Here is a 20,075-nt window from a genome sequence, read left to right on the forward strand (position 1 = left end):
GGCGACATCTAGAGAGATTTAGAGAGTGCTTGCTAGCTAAAAGTGATTGACTTCGAAGGAGGGCTCTCTGTTTCCCTTAAAATCTGCCCTTGGAATCTGTCCTTGAATTAAGGCTCAAATTTTCGCTTCATTATCACAAAATCATAAAGCTTTGCTGATCAGCAATCCTGTAGGAAAATTTCATGCAAGTTGATTTGTTGTGTGTGGAGTCATACACACGAGGAATGTGTCCAAAACAGAAAACCGCTGCCTGTCTTCTTGCACATCGATTTATTTAGGGCATACAATTCAGCCCAATAGCCCTCTTAATTTAATGGTTTAAGCTTTTTAATATTCGCATTACAATTTAATCCAACGAAGATGTGGTGCAATTTCGGGCTGGAACTACAAAATCGTCCAAACTTTGCCTTACATAATAGGTTATTTTGATAATTAACAACATCCAAATAAATAACTTTGACTCTTCGCTTTTAGGCTTGGCTAAATCTATATGTTATACTTTTTCAGTGGTAACGCTAGGTTAAATGAAAATCTTAAAAGCCGTAGAAGCAGTTAATGAGTCGTCTGAGGGGTTGCAAAACACAAAGAAAGCTACAAAATGCGACGGCGAAAACGCAACGGCGGCTTCTACAATTACAAAAAGTGGCTTACCACATCTTGATAATTCACCTCAGGGTACACGTTCCGAATAGGGGCTCCCAACAAAACTTACGAAGACTGAACCAACCTAATCATTTCAGTAGATCAATGAATGAGGGACTAAATTGTGTTTGCCGTTTGTAGATTCATTAAACTTTGAAGTCTTTTGTTGACCACATGATGTATCCTGTGACTTTCTTGGGCTACTACTCATTATCAGTGCTCACGAATTTACTTTTTTGCACACTTCAGAGTCATTTTTGTTTTTGTTTTTTGCGTACATGCTAGAGCAGTGGTTCAAGTAACTTGAGAATTATTACCATAAAACTAAAGACTATATGGATAAATTATTTCTCTTAACCTTTACCCTCTCTAGGTCACCTTTCATTAGGATGAATTGCCTTTGATAAAATCATATGTTTTGGTATAATGGACCAGGATACTCACCAACGGTAAAAAGTTTCATTCTGTGGTTTAAAAATGTTATTTCGGACAAGTGGGCTAGCGAATAAGGCTGAAATAACTATTTTGTCGGTACTAGATACAACAAGGGCCTGGGTTCCAGGCCGGGGTATCATGGGTAGGGATGTAGGGGTATATAAGACCGGTTATAACACGTGGTTGTCATCTAGGCTTCAGAACCAACCACGTTTTTTCGTTTCGTTTTATTTAATTTTTTCTTTGTTTAGTTCTTTCTTTTCTAGGTACCATGCATCCAGTCTGGTAGGATCGGCTGTTCAAATTTCATTTTTGTAAAGCCTTCGTAGGATGGGCTTCTATTGGCTTGGAGCTTGAGCCTTGGTTCTTACCCAGATTCCCTGCACATATTTTCCCCACAGGGGTTTTTCCTGGCAGGTTTTTTCTGGCGTCCGTTCAAACCGCATTTGCCTTGTTAGCGGTTGCTCAGCTCTACTAGTTTTTAAGACTTGTTCGTTTTCTTCTTGTATTTTGCACTTTAGGTTTATATTGCATTTTATTTATATTGTACGTCGGAGTTGATTTTCCCCAGCCTAACTGGCAGCCTAACTGGCAGCCTAACTGGCACAAAGCTTGTAATGAGAGCTTATTTGGGGAAGTAGGCCAAGATGGCCTGTTTATCTTATAGACAAATGTAATGACGGAGCTGATATCCCCCAGCCTAACTGGTACCAAGACTGATTGCTTATTCGGAGAAGTAGGCCATATATTTTGTGTATTAATTGAGGTGTTGTTGCTCAGCAGCCCTACTGGCTCTATCAAATGACTTGTACGTGCGGAGATAGCTTTATTCTTGGTTGCTTTTCAAGGATTTCTCATGTAAATTGTAAATTGTTTGTGTTCGGGTTGGTTCTCGCCAGACCCTCCCAAAATAAACTTATTTGGTTCAGCGATGCTGTGTTGTTATTTGTTGTGGAGTGGAGGCAGAATAGTCCGTGACCTGTGGTAGTTAGGAGCATCTTGTCTATCAACTTAAAGGCCACCATGATGCGATCAAGTTTGTCATAAAGCACGGTATAGTTTTTCAGTGCAACACACTCAATATGGTGTTTTAAAATGCTGGCTAGTGGAGTTATCACCAAAAGGCATGTTGAATTTCTAGCTTCGACTCTTCTCGCAATCAACAAGAGCAGCTAAAAATGAAACTTCACCCTTAGCCTGTCGGCAAAATGACTAGCAGATCTTTCATGTCAAAGAAATCTCTGATTGCTTTACTCTGCTTATTAATGAGACCCTGCTCCTGTGCAATTTAGTATAATTTATTTAAGCCACATCCATACAGGGGAAGGGGCAGATCTAACAGTACCAGCGAGGATATTTACATGGGTAACAACAATGCAACCCTCCCCCGCCTTTGCTGGGTAGATGCAGGAAGCAGAAACAAAAAGCTGATTATGCTGGCAAAACATGGGTGGCAGGGAAGACAGAGCCTATCTCTCCCAGAGTAGCGGCGTCTCTAGAAGAACCTATGTTACTAAGGGGACCAGAACAGGGGTGCCCTTCTGGGAGGACAATAGGTCAGATGGTACGATGGCACTATCTTGGAGAGATCCGGACCTATTTCCTTGGGGGTAACATAGGCTGGACCAGAAGGGGGGTGCCCTTTTGGGAGGACAATAGGTTAGATGGTAAGATGACACCATCCTGCAGAGATCCGGACCTATTTCCAAGGGTGGCCATAGCATTTACAATGGGGCAAAGTGCAGCCTAGGTTGCACTTCCCTGCCACGAAAAAACCTTTATTGACTAAGCAGCTATGGTTTACACACAATATAACAAATAGAACGTGGCAGTGAATAAACCGAGAAGGCTTAGCAGGCGAAAGCCACCTTTTCACGAAAGGCAATTATAACCACGTGGAGGAAAAAGATTAGAAAGGACAAAGCTACCAATACAGGGAGGGAGGGAGGAAGGGGAAAGTAGAGAACGACCTAGCTTGAATACTAGCTCACAACTGGGACAGGGTCAGAAAACAATGGGATTTTACTAACTGGGGATTGAAGGAGTTGGGGGGGGGGGGTATAGCACGCTGAAATCACATGAGAGCATGGCGGAAAATCCCTGGGAGCTTTGTCGTATGATTTCCCATGTGGTAAAACGATTGCGTTACATTGGACATTGACCTAAGGCTATTGCACAATGGCTAATCGGGGAGAAGATAACAGAACTGGTGACAACCTCAGATGACAGCTACAGAGCCTACATCACACACCTGCTGCGGCTGCAGTGGTAGCTGCACCAATACGGAAACTGTGTGTGATATAATTATCAGCAGGTAGGCCATCAAATTGCAGAGCAGAACGGAGCTCCTTAATCAGGGAGGCACGGGAAGGTAAACAAAGGTGAATGTAGACAAAGGGCCGTAGCAGCTTGTTTACATTGTAGCAAGTAGTCTCTCCTAGCCATCACAGAACAGAGAGAGGTGTTGGACCTTGCTATGGTTAAGGTACAGCCTTTGGGAAAGGGGTCAGGTTTTGGATTGTTTAATGGAAACAAGCAAGTGGTTGGGGAATTCAATGTTAGGGATAAAGGTAACATCCCTTAGACAAAAATGGACAGTAGGGTCAAAACTACTGCTATTACAAGCAAATTCACTTGTACGTAGAAAACCAAAAAAGGCTAAGGTGAAGGCAGCCCACAGCATTATACGGTCTACATTGCAACTTTGGGGAGGTTAAAAATAATTGTAAATTGAAACCAATATTTGAATGGTTATGGGGCGGCGAGTTAATTTGGGAGGCATTTGAGACCGTTTAATGCCATTGAGGACCTTTTGCAGGCGATACATTTTTGATAATTTTACTGGAAAATTATGTTGCCTATGGAGATCTTGAACTGCAAACAGGTAAAGTTTGATTGTATTGTAAGATATGGTTTTGGCCAGGTGGGCAGCGAAATAAATTAAGGTGATTTCAGATGCCGAGAGAAGAGGGGAAGAGGGACCAATGATACCTTGTAGGAGGCAAAAGGAAATAAAAAGATCCTGGCCGACACCATAGGCTCGATGGGTATTATAGGCCAGCGAGGCACCAAAGTAGTGGTAGACGGAACCTGTTAAATGGCCATTGCTGATGGAGGGATGGCAAGGGGGGTGGGTGAGGCATTAGGAGCCAGAGAGTGGAAGCGATCCATCTAACAACGGGACAGAGAATCAGCTATAGAGTTGTCCAGCCCTGGGATATGTTTGGCAGTGAAGGTAACGTTATGTACTAGGGTCAAAATAGTAATGGAGCGGACCAGATCCATGATCCTGGATGACTTGAAACGTTTTAAATTAATGACAGTAACAACAGGGAGGTTGTCACACCAGAAACAAATACGTTTACCTGACCAGTGGGGACCCGAGAGAAAGCAGGCAATATAAATAGCAAAAGGTTCCTGCAAGTCAATGCTGATCCCAGTAACAGGGTTAAGGCAGTGCTGAGGGAACCTGTGGCTTTGGAACCATTGCCCATTAAGGTACCCACCATAACCGAGATACCTAGAGGCGTCGGTAAATAACTGGAGATCTGGAAAGGAGAGAACAGTGTCCCCCAAGAAGAAACTAGCCCCATTCCAGTGTTCAAGAAAGGCCGGCCACATGGAAACGTCCTTGCAGAATTCTGTATTAAGTTTGATGTGGCATCTAGAGTTGAAAATACCCTTGGTTAAACTAATAATGCGCTGCAGAAAAGTTCGGCCTGGGAGTACAACCCTGCAGAGAAACTGAAGGGTACCAATCATGGACTGAAGTCCTTTCAGGGTAGCAGATTTCTTAAGAGACCACTCATTCAAGGCCTCTTTGGTCCTGGTTAGCTTGTCCAGTGGGAGACGGGCTTCCATTGTTTTGGAATCCAGGAAAACACCCAGAAACTCCAGGGACAAACTCCGTGCAACGGCTTCATACAGAACCAATCTTCTGCTTTGCCTGGATACCCATCGTGGCTTTTAACAATTCTGAACGCGACGGCGACTCAAGCAACACGATCGACGCTTCGTCAGCTCGAGTCAGCAAACTACACATTACTCCACACAAAATGACTTCCCTGTACCGCTTTTCATTGCAAACAATGCTTGAGTATTAAAAACCCATTCAAGGACGTCAAACTTGCCAAAAAACCCAGAAGTATCAAGGATCTTTCCGACCTTAAAACGACGCAAAATACCGATCCTTTCGTCGAACTCGGAGAAGTGATTGATCGAAAGCGCAAGCTCGGCGAAGAAAGGGACAGATGGTTATGACCACTGACCAGCTACTGTGACGTCAATAAAACGTATTTCCGCGGTGCCGCCATAGGCCCAGAGCCTTGCAGTAATTTGAGACAACGTTCCGAATCGAGGTGCTATGCTTACGTAGGTAATTACCATAGCACAGATAAAGGCTATTCTTCAGTTCGACATAGCAGCTAATGGTCTCAAACGTACGGAGCGCAGTGAAAGAAAAGCCCAACCTGTTTCCAGGAATTAAAGAAAAAAATCCGTGGATGTCAAACTTCCCGACACGGAGTACCCTTCTCCCTGGAAAAGCTGATAAATATGGAAGTAGTACAAAACCGTTATAGCAAGAGACTGATGAACAAAGATATGTGGAATAATGATGAAAAAGAAAATAACTCGTGTAAATAATAAAGCAAATCGACAATACTAAGCTTCAAATCAATAAAATTCTGAAACAGAATATACTTTGTCTTACATTCACTCCCTTAATTGAATTTAAATACACCACAAACCTCTTACGAGAGGTGGTTGTACTCATTCCAAATTATATTGCGTAGTCTGTGTATTTGATTATTATATTCTTGTTGTGAGTTATGTTAATTATATGGGTTTTACTTGTGTTTCTCTGTTTCTGGTCAACGCTTAAGCGATTCGCTGAAGTAAGCGTTATGATTATTCCTCAGAACATGAATTTTTTTTCTGAAGAAACTAAAATTCCCGTGAGAAAGTCTCAGAGCAGGATCAGCTTAAGTGTTCCAAGCAGTTCCCCATTGATAGAATTGGTTTGTCTTATCACTTAAATTAAGAGAAAATTTGTAAGTCTCGTGGAAAACAAGAAAGGTGTATAACTATATTGACATAAGATCCACTGCCAGGTGATGCAAATGAAATATTTAACAAAGTTATGAAAAATGCCAAGTTTAAGCTTTTGGAGACGTTGCTACGGGCAAGCTTTTTAATGTTTTCTAAAGTGAATGGAAAACCATTTCTACTGAAACAAAATTTGTTTGTATTTTAACCCCTGTCAAGTCTTTCATCCTCCGTAGTTTCGACTGGAGATTAATGGATGGTTTTTGAGAGCCTCTTCCAAGTCCTGCGTACAGTGAAAGAATTGACAAATATAGGACCTTTTTGAACTGACAGTCCAAGCAAGTTATCTTAACAAGACATGTGCAGTTGAAGTGGCTACTCCGCGGAAAAAGTGAAAATAGCAATTCATTGGCTTGTGCGTGTCGATGAAGTCCAACAACTAGCCAAGTTCAACCTATATGTGCCAAATACAATTCTGATAATCAAGCGAAATTTAGAAATGGGTACGGATAGAAATTTCAGAAAGGCCTGCTAATCATCTTGAAGTTACCGAGTTTTAAATATCGTAAATCCTCGAATTAGCACCACCCCCACCCCCCCCCCCCTCTCGAATAAACGTTTCCTTCGAATAAGCGCCCCTCCTAGTGGCCAAACTTTAAAATAAGCACCCCCCATCCCCTCCCCCAACTTTGTGGCCGAGTAATCAGACAACAAAGAATGTATAGTTCTCGTCGTGTTTTATCACTCTCGTCCAGCCTTTTTTTACACAGTCATTAGCAATTTAAATCTTTACAATACAGGACACGTGCTTCTTTCCTTCTAAGTTACAACCTACAATTTCTTGTTTCAGTTTGTAAACGCGTTACGTTTAGAAAAAAATATATAAGTACTAATGGTGCCGCGATTTAAACTTTCGATAAGCTTTTTATGTCGATGAATACCTTACGTTGTTGTTTTCCCGCAGCTGATGTATTATAAAACTGATCATGTCAGGCTGCGATTTAGGAAAAATTAAGTAAGCGTCTCCCCCCCTCCCCTCTCGATTAAACGCCCCCTTTGAACAGGTGCCTTCCGTCTTTCTTAAATGTGAAATAAGCACCCTGGGTGCTAACTCGAGGATTTACGGCAAAATGAATGAATGCAAAGTTTGAAGAACCTCTCAAAATATATGTTCGCTTTAGTGAACAAATTTATGAGTATATATTATCCTATCGAGCCATTGGATCAGCAAGGTAGTGAAATTGATGAGAAACATTTCTTAGTAAAAGTACATTTTGCATACAGTAAATTCGTCCCATTCTCTCACGAGTTTAAAGACCTCTGTTCTCTAAATTCAGTCTTGGCGCATTTTTTTAACCCTCGCTCACAGTGAGATGAAAAGAGTCGCTCTTAAAATCTTGCCCGGTCTCTTTATTTCCTTGCTGATGATGTCCTGTGTCTTGTCTAGAATATTGGCGGTGGTAAACAAGACAGGTGAGAAAAAGTAGTCCTCTTGCTTATCGCTAAGATGTTGAAATTAAAAGTGAATATAAATAAACTTAGTTTTCAAACCTTAAAATATATGACTTTTCATAACTGACAGCCCAAAGCAAGTCATTTAAACAAAACATGTGCAGCTGAAGTGGCCTCTCGAGGATATTGGTAATATAGCAATTGTGTTCGAGATTTCACGTCTACAAGTGGTAGAGAGGTGCCTTTATCATAGGGTATTGTCACAGCACGTGTTTGGTTGATGCCCGCCTGATAAGCGTAATTTGCGTAGATGAAGTTGCCCATTTGGATATACATGACGATTTTCTCTGTTTCTATCAACTACTTAGGCTTAATCCGAAGAAAAGTAAAAAAAGTTTAGCAGAAAAAAGAGTAGATAAAACTTGTTTGTTCATTTGCTTTCATAGAGTATTTTTACCTATCTTTCTCAACTGTTAATTTAGTCGATCAGAATCTAACTTGTTACAATTTGATGTTACAATGTCTTTAAGATACGCTCTATAATTTTTTTGTTTCCCAACATTAAAAACATAAGAAATATCACTTCGTCTTACTTTTCAAGACTTTTCTTGGCTCCTTTTGAAGTTTATTTAAAGCTCTCATGATGTTAACCATGAAAAATGTATCGCTACCGATCTAATGATTCAACTCAAGAGTACGATTTGGTTGGGTTAACGTATAACTAGTAAAGAGCCAAAATGTTGAATTCGGAACTAATCAAAAACCAAAATTGTGAATGCAACAATGGTTGAGTCTCGATATAACTTGAATCTGAAAACTTCTTATTTCGGCAAATTACGATTTCCTTTTCAGGTATCTGACAGCATCTTGTCAGTTAAACAATTTCTGTCATTCGTTGTGTCGGAAAGACGACTTTATTTTCTCAGAAAGCAGAATTAGAAGTTATTGGAACATCCAGTGTATGACATTCATTGAAGTTTTGTAATCTGATTGAAGAGACAAATTCGAATCCCTTGCTAGCAAATTTAAAATTGCAAATCGAAGACTGACAGAAAATGGACTTTCTCAATAGCAATTCGTTCGACTTTACCTTAAAATCTTGTCGTTTAAAAGGCTTATTGCTTATTGGAAATGTGTTCTACTCACTTTTTTACCATCTAACTGCAATTCTCGTAGTTACTGGACACATGTAAACAAGTTTCAAAACACTCCTGATCCATTTTTACCTCAATAAAAACGAAACATTATAAATATTGTATTTGTCGTTTAAGGCGCTGTTCTAATTATCATTTGAAAATTTTGCAGGTATTACTTGGAAAGTGTTCATATATACAAATAAATTGCCGACTAACAATTAACGATATCCCATATCCATTTAGAAAAATATTTGTCTGCAAAATTTCGTAAAAAAATCTTCGATTTTAATAGCCTGAATCTGTCACATTCTCTCCCACAGTTATATTGCTTGCAAATTGCTTGTTAGCGCAGGTTTAATCTCATGCCCTAAATTGAGATAGACGCGTTCTTGATGAAAATGTTTTGCAATTACATGGAATTATGATTGTACTGACGACATCTGGTGCTGTGGATAACTTTTTAAAATTAGATTGGAAAGAGACAGAATTATATTAACTTGCACCTTGGAAAGAAGAACGACTATGGTAAATCTGCACGTTAAATCTTAGGTACGTTAAAGTACAAAAGAAACTGTATCAACCTCTAACGAGGCAATAAAAAACGCAAAGCTTTTTCTCAAAGTCCTACAAATAATCATTTATCTTGTTGGTTCAGGTATTTTTTTAATGTCTTAGCTCGTTGGGCTGACTTTAGTTGTAAAGTATTTTATATCCGCACAAAATGGTCCTGGATCTGAATCTGAATCTGAAGAGGCAATGGAAACTGGACAAAGAGTCTTCGCTTGAATCCAACTTTACTGAGTTAAAATCAAACGTACTCCACACGTAGCTTCTGCAATTGAAATATATCGGTAAATACCATCGCACAGTAAAATGATGTGATCTGTTTAATCGTTAAAACACTTAAAAATGTATTTTTGGCCATGGAAAAGTCTTATACAAGGAAACTGTGTCCTATTCTGTCTTAAAAGAGTGGCACAGGCGTGGGAATTGCCAGTAATTCTATTTTTTTTTTTTTTTCTTTTCGCACAAGTTGATGATGTGACCTGTTAAATCGTCAAAACTAGGTCTCTTAAAAGCCTCTGTGGAGAGGTCTCAGAAATCCCATTTTTGACGAAAACTTAACATAGTTAGCTCACCAAGTGTTTTCGTCAATCATTAACTGAAATAACCCAAGTTAAACCTACTGTTTCCATTTCATTTGACATGAAGATGAAAAGTTTAAAGTGGTAAAATTGAAAAATTCTAAAAACCTGTTCTTCATCTTGAATTTTGAAGGACCACGCCGACAATATTTTACGCCGTATTGAATTACACTTTAGAAAACTATTTTACGTTTCAAGATGAAACATTTACGAGCATATATTATCCTACCTGACGATTACAGAATCAATATAATTACAAAATTCCTAAGCGAAAAAATGATTCCAAAATTGAAATCTAACATTCCCTTATCCCCCTACCTCCCTGCGCGATTGAAATATCTCAGTTAATGTCATTACAACGTGCTATGGGAGAATCTGCTTAATTGTGTAACGAAAATTTGTCCTTTACTGTGTTGGCAGTGGGGTATAGATGTGAAATTCCCATTAATTCTACCAAACTGAAAGTTTTCATGACAAGCACTCTTAAAGTTCCCTAAAAATGCAGTAGCTTGAAAAAAAAAATCCTTGCAAATCATGTAAACAAACAAGCTCGACCTGCATGTCTCAGAGCCATTTGATGTTAAGAGGCGATTCTAGCAATACAGCGATATTTTCAGACCTGTAAAACTAATTTGTAAAACTGAACAATTCTAAAAAGGCTGTTCTTCATCTTGAGTTTTGAAGAACCTCTCAAACAATATTTTTCGCTCTAGCGAACTCTTCTTTTGAAGTCTATTTTAGTTTTCTCGGAATTAAGTAATAGGATGAAAAATTTAAAAGTGTATATTGTCCTATCAGGTGATTGGACAATCAATGCAATAGCGTAATTCCTAAGAAACATGTTTTGCTAAGGGTTTTGCTATAAGTTTCGATACGGTAAACTTGCATCATTCTCTCAAGAGGTTACAAAACTCTCTCTTCTAAGTAAATTCAGTATTGGCGCAATTTTTACCCTCGCTCACTTTTGAGATGAAAAGGCTCGTTAAAATATTGCCCTGTCTCTTAATTTCTATGCTGATGATGCCCAGTGTCTTCTCTGGAAGATTGCCAATGGTAAACAAGACAGGTGAGTAAAAGTAGTCTTCTTGCTTCTCGCTAAGATGGTCAAATTAAAACTGGATATACGTAAACTTTAGTTTTCAAATCCTAAGGGATTTCAAAGACAGTGCACGTTTCGGTTATGTACCTAATGAATTTCACGTCAGAAGATACATCTCAAGCTACTGAAATACAGATCAAACCCGCTAAAAAAATCGACATTACACACAAAAAAAATAACAGTTGAGAAACTATCTTCCCAATTCATGATTCCTCGATTAATTTTCATAGCGGAGCTTCAGCGCGCGAAGCGCGCCAGCGAAGCACCATGGGTAAATAGAGTTGGTAACCCATCAAGCCGAGAAAATTTGGTTATGACGTCAGCGTACCAGCGAGCGAACGCCGTCCGTACAGACTCTGGGGGCGGGGGAGGGGCGTCTCGAGGTAGGCCTCACGGGGAAGCTAAGGAATGCCATCTGTTCTGGGCGGGATTTTTCAGAAAAGTGAGGGAAAGAAAAACTTATCTCTATTTTTTATGTTAACAAACGATCGGAGGGGTTGATCTAACGTTTTCAAGATAGGGTTTAACTGAAGCAGAACACGAAAGAGAACGGCAGAGAGCAAGGATTAACAGCCAAAGAAGTGGCGAAGAAGATCGCGAAAGAGCGGGCCAAGGCTAGAAAGGAGGCGAGATAGTACTGAACAATGCTGTGAATTAGATCGAGTTAGGGCTAGAGAAAGGATATGAAATAATACCGAACAATGCCGTGAGGCAGAGCGAACGACGGCTATAGAAAAGAGCTGGAATACCCGAGAAGTTTACTCAGAAGACTACAGAATTTCGCGCGTCGAGATGTGCAGCCGTGCAAGAAGTCACATGATTAGGTGATCAACAAGAGAAATCAAACGTGTTTCTTGTGTTTAGAGGAAAAAACACAACGGGAAAAAGTGTTTGATTCGTTATAGGATTCAAAATGAAGTGAACTGCGAAATTGTGGTAAGCGACTTTGTTACATAGAAACTTTCGCGTTTCCCATAAAAATTATGTAGTTGCTTCGGCGAGATAAGCTTAGAAGTTAAGCTTATATCTTCAATAGGAGTTTTAAAGTCTCCCTGATTATCTGATTTGGAACCATACTGGGGGAAATTTGATAAATTTCAAACAAGACTAGAGTTGTTGTTGAATATAAAGTTGCATATTGTAAACAAACAAGCTTAGTTTTCTGTCGTTTTTCGCCGTATACCGATAACCTCACGTCTAAAAGTAATAAAACTGTATTTGCAAATACTGTCAGGCGAGTTTTGAAGTTTTCTTTGTGTTAGTAAGGACAGCCGCTTTGTAGACTGCTATAATTTCTTCTGTTTACCTTTGGAAGAAGCAAAACCATCGATTTGCTATCCTTGACAGCTTTTCAGGACGCTCGTATGTTGTCATGCTTACTGCGTTTACAAATTATGGAGACTTCCTCGTTTTGTTTGTTTAATTTATTGGGTTTAGTGAAATGTTTGGCTGAATTTCTTTTAAAGGTATTGGTAAAAGACTGGTAAAGCTACGGCCGAAAAAAGGACTGCAAAGCCGTCGGCAAAAATAATATTCAAATTATGCTTTGGCGCGAATAATTGTTAAACTTAAACACCGCAAGTCTTTTAGATTTTGGACGTTTTGTGGCTTCTAAATGCTTTGTTGGCTTTAACTGGAATGATAATCAATCTTAAACGAATTTTCTGTAACAGCTCTGGCATCCTTCGTTTGATTCAGGTGTAGTGATATGCATATTGTGTTTATGTAGTTTTCCTCGGTTTTGTTGTTGTTTTTGAAATGTCAAGTGGGTGATTAGTATTACACTAGGCTTGCTGATGCAGCAAGTATGGAACATAATTTTCCAAAATACTAAATCCATACACTCTTCTGAAACGTGGTAAATTGCTAATAGCACCTCCATATTCCCCTTTTGCACATGAACATGAACTATTTTTTCTACATCAATCAATGACCCTGCATGCAGAGAAAGCTCTACACAGAGATGATTCCATTGGTGCCACTGCATTCGGGGATACAAGCTCCCCATTTTTCAATTTTTTGAGGGGTTGTACGTGTTCAACTTTGGTGCATGTAAGATATATTTTCTATCCATTCAGCTGTAATTTTACTGATGTCTTAATTAAACATATCTTGGATTTGGCTGACCAAATGCACATATGCATCAAAACCTCCGAGTGTGTTCAATTGTCTACATGTGGTGAAGGCAAAATATGTGTAGATGGTATACCTTACTTATAGCTTACTGATTAATTTTTGACATAATTTAATTACAAAATTATATATTTGATGGGGTCACCCAGTAGTTAACAGTCCCTGTAGTCCACAGTCTTCGTGGAGAAAAAAAAAAACACATCAATTATTGAAGTTGAATTATAAAATTGTTAATAGTAGCCTACATGCTGTAAGTGTTCATCCACAAAGTGTTATTTTTACCATTAATGCCAAGGTGATTTTTTCATTGTAAATGTTGCAATTTTGCAGTAGGGAATGGATCTCATTATATTCCTGTATGCTCTTCTTAATACTGTACAGCTGTCATACCTTTAACTGTATCTTTTCACAGTCACTTTTGGGAAGTGTCTTAAGGCTATGTAGAATTCCAGTATTTTTTAAAAGGTAGACAGTATTAATAGCATATTTTAGAAAAAACAAAAAAAACAAAAAAAACAAAAAAAACTGAACCATTGATAGATGTACAGCATGAAGGCAAATAGCAATGCACGATTATGTTACAAAATGTATGTACAAATTCATGCCACCACTGAGTCAGTTGTAAACATTGTAATATTTAGATTTAACCAAGCCTAAAAGTGGAGCTCCTGGGCCGGGTTGCTCAAAGCCCGAGTAAGCTAACCCAGGATTTTGATGTGAGTTTTGTAACTTTGCATTGAGGTTTTCTGTTTATAATGTCTGGCCTTCTGTTTTGAGTTTCAATAATCTCAAACTACGTAAAACATAAGCAGTGAAAAACATTAGTATACCTTCTGAACAACCCGGCCCTGATCAACAAGTTAACCTAGCTTGAGCCCACGATCCAATAGAAAACCAGTACTTTGTCAACGGTCAACTTTTTAAAAAACATGTGATCTTGATGAGCTCTTAACCTGAGCCCGTGATATGGTCACATAATACTGGTCAGCAGATACCTTGTTTTGACAGCTGTCAATTGACCATGACATGGATGTCCAATATCATACATGTACGATTAAACTATGGCCGCCATGTTCTGTGGCGTTGGCTTTGTTGGGCGCACCCGCCATGATCCACACTACTAGACATGTTGACCATGAAAAAATAGTTCTATGGTTTTCTATTTGTAAACGTGCATGTGGTTCTGTTTCTATAGTTATGGGGCTCCGCTTGGCGGCAGCCGCTGGGAGCTCCGCTATGAAGGTGGCTGTGTCATAAATTGTCTCACAAAAAATGGAAGGAAGCAATAAGTTCATGGTTTAAGGTTACTGTATATAAGTGTTTCGCATCCAAGAGAAGTAATGCTCCCCTCTTACACTGTACTGTAGATACCTAAACCCCTATATCAAATTAAAGCTTACAGAGCTGGTTATCAAACGACACCAAGAATTTTGAAATAAAATGAATTATCCAATTATCCAGGCCCCCTAATGGGAGTGTCCAAATCACCTTCAGAAAGCTACAGCTCAATGCAATTTTTTTTGCTAATTTGATATGTTACTCAGGTTCTAGACCCAAAGTGCTTAAACAATATGTCTGCATTTTGCCATATTCAATTTCAGTGGAAATAAAAGTTACAGAACAATCATTTGAAATACGATTAAAAACATATACGAAGTGATTGTACAAAACTCACTTTTGGAAAAAAAAAAATCAAAATAAAATATCCCGTGACATGTTTTTGTTGTTTACATGTCAAATTAGCTACATCGCTTAGATGCATGACACTTCAAAAGGCATATGGTAACCCTAAAGATACAGCATTTACGACCGAGTGATTCTAAACTATATTCTTGTTCTAGATCTAGATTACACAGTTATATCACTGTCACTCAAGACTGCATAACCTTCATGATCTAAAGGCAAGGACAAGATCAGATCTACTGACTTTTTCAAAAAGAGGAAGCTTGGGATTGCATAACCCCAGATATGCATGTTTGCCAAGATGACTTGACATCCCAATTTGTTTATTTAGTTATTATTTTTTTTTTTTTAACCAGCACATTGAATACAGACTAAGGACAACAAAAGAAAAGCCACTAGCTGGAATGCAAACAGTTTTAAGACCTAAATTGAAGATCAAGATGTCTATAATTATTTGGGTAGGACAATAATAAACTGAGAGAAAAGTTCAAGCCACTAGATGGAATGCAAACAATTTATAGACACTGCAAAAGTGTTACTCTTTTCTTTTCAGTCAAGACTGAAGTGTCATCATGTTCAAGGTTAAAAGGATCATATCTGAAATAATTTTCCTAATAGGCCTAGTGCAATAGTGGACGACATCGCCTCAGCAAAGACAGGAAGATCTTCCAGTGTCATTTGTTTATTGCAGTTATACGAAGTAAGAAAGATACCAAATTTACATTCTCCAGACCTGCTAATCAAACTTTGACAATCCTACCTGCAAGACAACTCAGAAGACTTGCATGAACTCTTCATATCACATCAAATACATCAAATGAATGGTTCTTGATCCTTCTCAAACAGTACTCAACAATTAATGACACAAGATACAACCATGGTACAGACAAACATGATGCCTGTGCTGACCTTTCATGAAAGCATATACATTGCTGATGAAAACTTTAAATAAGCATGAAAGCAAGTAACTTTTAATTAATTAAATTAGGAAAAAAGTAGACATAGAGTTCTAGAGCTGGTATTCTTGGTTTGCACCGTCACACAAAAATTAATTCGAATTGATCATTCAGTGGATAAATTCAAGACATTGTGTTGTTATAGGAGATAAATAAAGAAGACACCTTTCCAAGTTTTAGCTCTACAGGCTCTGCATCTTCCCAAGCTTCAGATGTTTGATGAAATATTTTGTGCAAATTTACAGAGCCCAGTATGACACTGCCATGTTGGTGTACCTCCAATGTACACCAACATTGCAGCAGGCGAATATTGTAAACATCTGGAAGTTACTTTGGATATCTAGACGGCTGATTATCTGAACTGAACAAACAAACATATAACTATTAAGCACTTTTCCCAATACTTTAACTTCTAAAAGGCTAAAAGCCACGAGATAAGTAAATATTTTTTTTGACAAATGCTTTCGTAGCTTTATGTTACGCACCACCATAACTCTGAAATTCAAAATGTGCTTGTTTCCAGACAAAGCAAGCTATTAAGGTGAAAAGTTGTTAAAAGATGTAAATTTATACCCCTCTTATGCCTGATGAGGATAAAAACTTTAACTGGTGGCTCTTTAGTTTTGGATTTTAGAAAATGATCATGTCACGTGCAAATGAAGATTATCCTTGAAGTCAGATTGGGTAAGATTTGAGTCCTAGATTGAATTTTGGTGGTTTCGCTAACCTTGGTATCATCTTTGGTTAAACTAGCAACTCAATTTATTTTAGCAAACAATTACAATCCCTTGGGCCCAATGGTTCGGTGATCTAAACACCTTGGAAAGATTGACCATGATAAATACAAATGTTTGCTAATTTTGCAATTAGTTGTGGCAAACAGTAAACACCTCAAATTTTCCGCTGTTCCTTCCCAAATAAATTTGCACTTGATTCACATATTACAAAATATAATGGAAGACTTCTATTTTCATCAATATCACTCGTCGCTCTTCGTCGTTGTCAAAATTATTATAATGAAACGAAATAATGAAAGTGCTGACTGGGATCGTTTGCGCTTGAGTGATTCAACGGCCACTAGTCGTGCCGGCCCAGCACATTGGTTTGTAAAAACAGTTTTCTCATGTTAAAACTATCCCAAAACCTCTTCGCTAGTGTTTAAATAGCCTGTGAGAGCAATTATCTAATTTCTCCTATAACCGAAATAGAGGATTTATTTTGAGACCGGTCACAAAACAAATTTGTTCCATGACCGACAGAAACTGATCTGTTTCTGTGGTTTCTGTGGTTGCAGATCTCGCTCACGATTGGTTATAACACAATAAACATTCCAGACATATTTTAGGTGTTCATGGTCTTGTGAGTTTGACTGTAAGGCTCTCCACCAACTGCATAGGTACCATGCACTTCAATTGAACAATCTTATAACAGTGATTGGCCTTTTTAGGGACTACACATTATAGCACATTGGCCAAAATACAAATAGTCCAAAAACGAAGAACAGACTAGAAAGTAAATTTAGCAAAGCCTGCAATGATTACAAAATGATTAAGCCTTGTTATTGTTTTATTCAACCAACACATACTTAGCATAAGCTTTTGCTGAAAAGGATAGTACAAATCTGCAACGATATTCCCACAAGTCTGGTTAACGTTGCACTATCTAGTGAAACCACAACCTGCATGCCTCTTGTAAGATTTGTTTGTCAAATAGAACCAATAAATTGTATCCATTTTAGCATTCTGCAAACAGAATATAAGTGGACATAAATAAATAAACAAATTAATTATTCAAAATTATTCCATTAAATTACTGTAACTAACATAATAGCCACCTAATTTGTTATAAACTACAACTAGATTCCAACCTGGGACCTACAGAAATTTGATTACCTATGGTATTTTGAACTTTAACATCCAACATTTAAGTACATTGTATATGGGAGTAGACTCTTTTTCCTTTATGTTCTAAAGATACTAATTTATGCACTACATCATTTACTCTGTACTGATAATGCTGCTTACAAAATTCTAACAGTTTAGCTGTTCTATATATTTAAATGATTCTGTGGTTATTTTATGAAAGGGCCTGTACAGTCAAATATTCTTTGATGGCCTATGTAGTTTAGTAATGTACAAAGATGTTCTGATTTCACTTCCACTTTGCTGGCAATCAAATTGAAAATCGTCAGCTTGGCTACATCTATATATGAATTACTTTTTATGTCATTTTGTTCTAGCTCTCACTTGTTTTCAACCAGCAGCCATACTTAAATTTCGCTTCGATAGCTTTTAAACCCCGAGTATTTTGAATGGGCAAGAAGATTTTTAATCTGTGAAAAGCAGGTATTAGAAAGAGTATGAGATACCTTGGCTAATACAAAAAGCAGGGAAGGAGCATTTGTAAAGTGGAAAAATATCTCAGATGCCGTAAAGAATTCGTAGAGATCCCACTTTTCAGTTTATAGAGGGGTTACAGTTACGCCTTGACTCAGATTCAAAATAATAATAATAATAATGATAATGATAAATAAGTAAATAAATGAATAAATAAATAAAACGAAAAACAGGCCTGTGATTCATTTAACAGCGAGTCAGCCAAGAATGTTTATATTATATTTTATTTGTAAACTAGATAACCACGCTCGTATACCCGACATCAAGAACAGCACTGAAGAAGACCACGATCAAGATGTTGAAGGAATCCGACGAGCGGCTCAGCTTCCTGCCAATATATTTTTAAATTCTAACCAGCCATGCTTCACACAGTTCTTTTTACACGGACAGCCACCAATTGGGTTACGCACTGCTAATTTACAGAATATGAGATACATCTGTCAAGAGAGACAGCCGCCGGGAGTCTACTACTACGCGTCGATGCACGATGAAGCTCGAGGAATTCCAGTGTATTCAGGGTACCGTTTGCATAGAGGAAACATTGCTTTTCAAGCACAACATGTAGATGGATGGATCCAAACTCCCGGTAACATATTTACATGTACAAAAAAAAAAAAAAGAGGATGAAGAGTGAGAGAGTTAATCTCCATGTAGACCTTACTTCGAAAGTAATACCTTCTAAATTATATTTGACATAGTAGTCCTCCCATGTTATATATTGCAACGCAAGTTGCGTAGAAACGTCATACACGAAGAATGAAAATAAGTGTGGAGGCGTTTGGGCTGCCCACCCGACTAAACTTTGGCTCAGAGGATCGGTTACGGATTTCTATACGCCTCTAGGGATTTCTGAAGCCTGGTGTGAGAAATTACTTAGGGAAGAAGGCCTTTATGATTATGGCGAATTAACTCTCTTACCCTTAGGTAAAGCCCTATCTATTCGATCAACCCGTGGGGATGAGGGTGAGAAGAGTATCCGTAGTATCTTATAACGAATTTGGAGTAATACTGTAATCTTGCAAAAGGTCGGGGGCAGTTCCACAAGCAGGTACACGGCCTGTTGTGTGATAATCGTACCTCCAAACGCTTTCAAAATTATTTCTTGCTAATCTTCTTATGCCCTTAAAGGAACTCAGTCGAATGGCATTTTGATTTCTTTGAGCCACGTACAAGAAACCTGAAAATAGTAGTGTACAAGATTGAAAAAAAAAAAAACAAAGAATAAAGCATGTAGGAACAAGGATGGATAAAAATCGAGAGTATTAACACGAATCAAGAACGACGAACTTAAAAAATTAAGGCTACATTTTCCAAGTCCTTCAAAACTAAAACATACAGGGATTAACAATTGCCTATCTCACCCCTGCACTTCAAACTTATCATTTTTTCAGTCCGTTCTTTTTTTGTTAATATCGTTGAAAATTATAAATTTTCCTTCCTTACAAGGAATCACTTTCCAAGGAACCACTAACATGTACCAAGGGCAGCCATGCCACAGAGGTCACCTGTACCCAGCTATGACTGCCTCAGGTAACCCGGCGAATGCCGCGAACAGCGTTCGTTCCACGTATCAGTACACAAATGCCGTGCCCCAGTGTGCTCCTTTTAACACCGGACTGTGGAGCAATTTTGAAGGGAGGATTCGAAACTATGCAGTGCAGACATGCATACCGGGGAACGGTGAATTGTTTCTTGTTACAGGGAGTTCATTCGCTGCTTTTCAAAACACTCCTCCACAACCAGTTCCAGCTCAGATTACCCTATTGGTTAATGGAGGCATACAGAGACCTAATTTATTGTGGACTGCGGGCACGTGTTTATACCCAGGTGGCCGGTGCACTTCCTTTGCCGTGATTGGAAACAACGTCCCTGCATCGCTTACACAGGAAATTACCCAAGCACAGCTGAACTCTATTCTTCAGTTCGACGTCCAAAATAATGGCCTCAAACGG

At 38.5% G+C, this 20,075-nt stretch overlaps 2 protein-coding genes and 1 pseudogene across 2 annotated transcripts in view; 1 reads left to right on the forward strand and 2 right to left on the reverse strand.

The window, feature by feature from the left end:
- Positions 1-3,320: 3,320 nt before the first annotated feature.
- LOC145502116 (uncharacterized) lies at positions 3,321-4,219 on the reverse strand (annotated as a pseudogene).
- LOC145460343 (uncharacterized) lies at positions 4,215-5,703 on the reverse strand. Its single transcript, XM_081445124.1, has one exon. It carries the CDS (start codon positions 4,936-4,938, stop codon positions 4,249-4,251), a length of 690 nt encoding a protein of 229 aa, XP_081301250.1. The 5' UTR covers positions 4,939-5,703; the 3' UTR covers positions 4,215-4,248.
- Positions 5,704-10,281: 4,578 nt separating this feature from the next.
- LOC145502117 (uncharacterized) overlaps positions 10,282-20,075 on the forward strand; it is a 9,989-nt gene continuing 195 nt past the window's right edge. The window contains exons 1-3 of the mRNA XM_081481396.1: positions 10,282-10,922; positions 18,362-18,709; positions 19,570-20,075. The exon at positions 19,570-20,075 is cut by the window's right edge and continues 195 nt beyond it. Coding sequence (XP_081337522.1) covers positions 10,826-10,922; positions 18,362-18,709; positions 19,570-20,075 — 951 coding nt within the window. The 5' untranslated portion in view covers positions 10,282-10,825. The remainder of the gene's footprint in view (positions 10,923-18,361; positions 18,710-19,569) is intronic.

Source organism: Orbicella franksi, chromosome 11, assembly GCF_964199315.1.
Source record: "Orbicella franksi chromosome 11, jaOrbFran1.1, whole genome shotgun sequence".
Taxonomy (NCBI): Eukaryota; Metazoa; Cnidaria; class Anthozoa; order Scleractinia; family Merulinidae; genus Orbicella; species Orbicella franksi.

Coding starts and splice junctions, on each gene's coding strand:
- LOC145460343 (XM_081445124.1), bottom strand. CDS start 4,938: ATGGAAGCCCGTCTCCCACTGGACAAGCTAACCAGGACCAAAGAGGCC.